The sequence below is a fragment of the Cydia pomonella genome, unplaced genomic scaffold, assembly GCF_033807575.1.
Source record: "Cydia pomonella isolate Wapato2018A unplaced genomic scaffold, ilCydPomo1 PGA_scaffold_90, whole genome shotgun sequence".
Taxonomy (NCBI): domain Eukaryota; kingdom Metazoa; phylum Arthropoda; class Insecta; order Lepidoptera; family Tortricidae; genus Cydia; species Cydia pomonella.
The window spans coordinates 63,954-69,953 of NW_026907923.1; the positions used below are offsets into that span (position 1 = coordinate 63,954).

At 20.3% G+C, this 6,000-nt stretch overlaps 1 protein-coding gene and 3 pseudogenes across 1 annotated transcript; 1 reads left to right on the top strand and 3 right to left on the bottom strand.

Moving 5' to 3' along the window:
* Positions 1-33: 33 nt before the first annotated feature.
* Positions 34-1,376, bottom strand: LOC133534372 (NADH-ubiquinone oxidoreductase chain 5-like). Its single transcript, XM_061873467.1, is given in 2 exon segments — positions 34-645; positions 647-1,376. Coding segments are annotated over 2 exon segments (801 nt in total). The 5' UTR covers positions 932-1,376; the 3' UTR covers positions 34-129.
* A 473-nt stretch (positions 1,377-1,849) lies between these two features.
* LOC133534361 (NADH-ubiquinone oxidoreductase chain 4-like) lies at positions 1,850-2,891 on the bottom strand (annotated as a pseudogene).
* A 752-nt stretch (positions 2,892-3,643) lies between these two features.
* On the top strand, positions 3,644-4,981 carry LOC133534379 (cytochrome b-like; annotated as a pseudogene).
* Positions 4,982-5,059: 78 nt separating this feature from the next.
* LOC133534362 (NADH-ubiquinone oxidoreductase chain 1-like) lies at positions 5,060-5,996 on the bottom strand (annotated as a pseudogene).
* Between the last annotated feature and the right edge of the window lie 4 nt (positions 5,997-6,000).

Here is a 6,000-nt window from a genome sequence, read left to right on the forward strand (position 1 = left end):
TTTATTTAAAGAATAAATTTTTATATTACTAACTAAATATCCTATTAATATCCCTAATAAACTTACATAAATAACTATTATTTTTAAATTAAATGGTAAATAAATTATATATGGATATGAAAAAATTAATCATCTCAAAAATCTACCTCTAACAACTCTCATAAATAATAAAGTAAATATACTCTTTAATATAATAAAATCTTCATCATATAAATTATAAATTCTTAATAAATTAAAATCATTAATCATTAAGTATATTATTAAACGAAATCTATAATATATAGTTAGCCCAGTAGAAATATAATATAAAAAAAAAATAAATATATTTAAATATCTTAAAGAAACTAATTCTAAAATTATATCCTTTGAATAAAATCCAGCTAAAAAGGGAATTCCACATAAAGCCATATTAGAAATATTTAAACATAAAGAAGTAAACGGTAAATAATATCTAATTCCCCCCATATAACGAATATCTTGAATATTATTTATTATATGAATAACTACCCCAGCACATATAAATAATAAAGCTTTAAATATAGCATGAGTTAATAAATGAAAAAATGCTAAATCTGGTAATCCTATTCTTAAAATTCTTATTATTAACCCTAATTGTCTCAAAGTAGATAATGCAATAATTTTTTTTCAAGTCAAATTCATAATTTGCTGTAATTCCTGCTATAAATATAGTTAAACCAGATAATAATAATAAAATTTTTAATATAAATAAATCCAATAATAAATTATTAAATCGAATTAATAAATAAATCCCAGCTGTAACTAATGTAGATGAATGTACTAAAGCTGAAACAGGAGTAGGAGCAGCTATAGCCACAGGTAATCATGATCTAAAAGGAATTTGAGCTCTTTTAGTTATAGCAGCTAAAATAATTATAATTCCAACTATTTTTATAGAAAAATCATTAGACATAAAATTTAAATAAAAAATATAATTTCAACTCCCATAATTTATTATTCAAGAGATAGAAATTAAAATACAAACATCCCCAATTCGATTAGAAAGAGCTGTTAATATCCCAGCATTATAAGACTTAACATTTTGATAATAAATTACTAAACAATAAGAAACTAAACCTAAACCATCTCAACCTAAAAAAATTCTAATTATATTTGGGCTAATAATTAATAAAATCATAGAAAAAACAAATAATAAAACTAAAATAATAAAACGACTCAAATTCCTCTCAGAAGACATATATCTTTTTCTGTAAAAAATTACAACAGAAGAAATTAAAGAAACAAATATTATAAATAATAAAGATATTCAATCTAATAAAATTGACATAATAATTATATTAGAATTAAAAGAAATAACTTCCCATTCTAAAAAGAAAACTAGATTATTATAAATAAAATAAATTATAAATAAAAAATTTATTATACTAAAAAAAATAAAAAAAAAAAACTTAAAAAACAAATAAAATTTTTCTTAATAACCTAAAATGAATTATTCATATTTTTGATACCACAAATCAATATTTTATTTAAATTATTTAAGTAAAATCAAATTATTCTGTAATCAATTTTTATAATTAAAATGTTTAAAGGTAATCAATGTAAAAGTAATATTAAATATTCTCGAGATACCCCTATATAAATCTATAAATTCCACAATAATATTTTCCATGCTGAGTATAAGAATATAAATATAAACTATATCCAGCTCTAAAAAAGAAATTAATATTAAAAAAAATTATTGAAAATCAACATCATCTTATTAATCTATTAATTAATATAATCTCTCCCATTAAATTTAAAGAAGGCGGAGCAGCTATATTTCTCGATATTAATAAAAATCATCATAATCTTATTGAAGGTATAAAATTTATTATTCCTTTATTAATAAATAATCTTCGTCTAGTGTAAACGTTTCATAATTAATATTGGCTAAACAAAATATTCCAGAAGAACATAATCCATGTCCAATTATTAAAACATAAGAACCTAAAATCCTCAATAACTTATCGTTATAATTCCCCCAATAACTAAACTTATATGAGCTACTGAAGAATATGCAATTAAAGATTTAATATCAACTTGACAAAAACAATTTAATCTTACATAAAATCCACCTAATAAACTAATAATAATTCAAATAAAATTGAATTTTAACCTACTTGTTGTATAAAAATTATTACTCGTAATAAACCATAACCTCCTAATTTTAATATAATCCCCGCTAAAATTATTGACCCAGATACAGGAGCCTCTACATGAGCCTTGGGTAATCATAAATGAACAAAATATATAGGTATTTTTACTAAAAAAGCTATCATTATTCTAAAACTAAAGTACATATATATTTAAATTTAAAAATTTTATAAAATAAATTATAATATAATTTCTCTTATTAAAAATAAAAAAAATACCTAATAATAATGGCAATGAAGCAAATAAAGTATAAATAATAAATATAACCCAGCTTGAATCGCTCAGGTTGATACCCTCATCCTATAATTAATAATAATGTAGGAATTAAACTCCCCTCAAAAAATAAATAAAATATAATAAATTTATAACTGAAAAAGTTATATATAATATAATTAACAAAAAATAACATTAAATAAAAAAAAATTAACATAAAATTTTATTTTAATAAATTTTCTCTTGCTATTAAGATTAAACCACAAATTCAAATTCTTAGTAAAATTAAACCAAAAGAAATTATATCACATCCAAATATATAACTTAAATTTCTAAAATTATATAATCTTATTTCTTAAATTTATAAATAAAAATATTATAACAAAATAAAAATATTTGAACCAATCAAAATATATTTTTAATAAAAACATAAAGGAATCATAAAAATAACCATAAATAAAATTTTAACATTTTTTATAATAAATTAAATCTCTGAAAATAATCATTTCCATGAGTTTCGAATTATAGAAACTAAAATTGATAAACCTAAAGCTCCTTCACAAACTGCAAATACTAAAAAAACTATTACTATATATATATTATCATTTATAAAACTTAAAACTATTACATAAATAAAAAAATTGTTAAAACTATAAATTCTAAACTTAATAAAATAATTAATAAATGTTTATGTTTTTGATACAAACAATTAAATTACCAATAATAAATATAAAATAATTACTAATAAAATATCATAATATTTTCATTAGTAAATTTGTTTTTATAGTTTAAAAAAAACATTGGTCTTGTAAATCAAAAATAAGATTTTCTTTAAAAACTTCAAGAAAAAGAAAACTCTTTATTCTATAATCTCCAAAATTATTATTTTATTAAAACTATTCTTTGAAATTTTATTCTTATCATTATCCATATTAATATTATCTTTATTTATATTTTTTTTAGTGCATCCTTTATCAATAGGGATTAATAATTTTAATTCAAAACTGTATTTACTTGTTTATTAACCGGAATATTAATTAATACCTATTGATTTTCATATATTTTATTCTTAACTTTCTTAGGAGGATTATTAGTTTTATTTATTTAGTGTTTCAAGATCGCTTCTAATGAACTGTTTAAAAATAACTCTTTTTTTATAAACTGATTTTTATTAATTTTAACCTAATTTTATTAATTAATTTATTCTTTTCCCTAAAATTGAATTGAATAATACTTTTTTTAATGATGAAAGTAAATAATTTTTTTAATATTAATTTATTTTTTAATAATGAAAATAAAATTAGACTTTCTAAATTATATAATAATCAAACATTTTTAATAATAATAATAATAATTATCTACCTTTTTATTGGATTAGTAGCAGTTGTAAAAATCACCAATATTTTTTTTGGGCCTTTACGATCTTCATCTTAATATATCACTAATGATAAATAACTACAAACCTTTACGAAAAACTCACCCTATTTTTAAAATTATTAATGGTTCATTAATTGATTTACCATCTCCCTCTAACATTTCAACATGATGAAATTTTGGATCCCTATTAGGATTATGTTTAATAATTCAAATTTTAACTGGATTATTTTTAACAATATATTATACAGCTAATATTGAAATAGCATTCTTTAGTGTAAATTATATTTGCCGAAATGTAAATTACGGATGATTAATTCGAACATTACATGCTAATGGAGCATCATTTTTCTTTATTTGTGTTTATCTTCATATCGGACGAGGAATTTATTATGAATCATTTAATTTAAAATACACTTGAATAGTAGGAGTAATTATTTTATTTTTATTAATAGGAACAGCTTTTATAGGATATGTATTACCTTGAGGCCAAATATCATTTTGAGGAGCAACAGTTATTACTAATCTTTTATCAGCAATTCCATACTTAGGAAATATATTAGTAAATTGAATTTGAGGAGGATTTGCCGTTGATAATGCAACATTAACACGATTTTATACTTTCCATTTTCTTCTTCCATTTATTCTTGCAATAATAACAATAATTCATTTATTATTTTTACATCAAACAGGTTCAAATAATCCATTAGGTATTAATAGAAATTTAGATAAAATTCCTTTTCATCCTTTTTTTTCTTTTAAGGATTTAGTCGGATTTTTAATTATACTATTTATTTTAATTATATTAACTATAATTAACCCATATCTTTTAGGAGATCCAGATAATTTTATTCCAGCAAATCCTTTAGTTACCCCTGTTCATATTCAACCTGAATGATATTTCTTATTTGCTTATGCAATTTTACGATCTATTCCCAATAAATTAGGAGGAGTAATTGCTTTAGTTATATCCATTTTAATTTTAATTATTTTACCTATAACTTTTAATAAAAAAATTCAGGGAATTCAATTTTACCCTATTAATCAAATTTTATTTTGATCTATAGTAACTACCGTTATTCTATTAACTTGAATTGGAGCCCGACCTGTAGAAGAACCTTATATATTACAGGACAACTTCTCACTGTATTATATTTTTCTTATTTTATTTTTAATCCTTTATTAAATAAATACTGAGATAACTTAATTTTTAATTAATTAATTAATGAGCTTGTTATAAGCATTTGTTTTGAAAACTTAAGAAAGAATTATTATATTCTATTAATTTATACTAAAAAAATTATATTTAAATAAAAAAAATTTTTACACCAATAAATAATATTAAAAAATTTAAAGAAAGAGGTAAATATCTCTTTCAAGCTAAATATATTAATTTATCATATCGATAACGAGGTAATGTCCCACGAACTCAAATAAAAAAAAATGAAATAAATACCAATTTTAAGTAAAAAAAAAATGTTAAATCATAACCTCCTATATATATTAAGATAAATAATATACTTATAAATAAAATTCTCGAATATTCAGCTAAAAAAATTAAAGCAAATCCTCCTCTTCTATATTCAATATTAAATCCAGAAACTAATTCTCTTTCACCCTCAGCAAAATCAAAAGGTGTTCGATTAGTTTCCGCTAAACTTGAAGATAATCAACATAAAGATAAAGGTAATATAATAAATACAAATCAAATTGTTATTTGATAATTTCTAAACTTTAATAAATTAAAATCTATAATTATAATAATAACAGATATCATAATTAAAGCTAAACTAACTTCATAAGAAATAGTTTGAGCAACAGCTCGTAACCCCCCTAATAATGCATAATTAGAATTAGAAGATCAACCTGCCACTATTAATGTATATACCCCCATACTAGTACAACAAAAAAAAAAAAAATCCTAAATTAAATCTAATCATATTAAAATAATAAGGAATAACTATTCAAATTAATAAAGATAAAAAAAAACTAAAAATAGGAGAAAAATAATAAGCAAAATAATTTGAATATAAAGGATAAGTTTGTTCCTTAGTAAATAATTTAATTGCATCACTAAAAGGCTGTAAAATTCCTATAATTCCCAATTTATTAGGTCCTTTTCGAATTTGAATATAACCTAATACTTTACGTTCTAACAAAGTTAAAAAAGCAACACCAATTAAAACCCCTAAAATTAATATTACCAACCCAATAAAAATTAATAAATAATCATTTTTAATC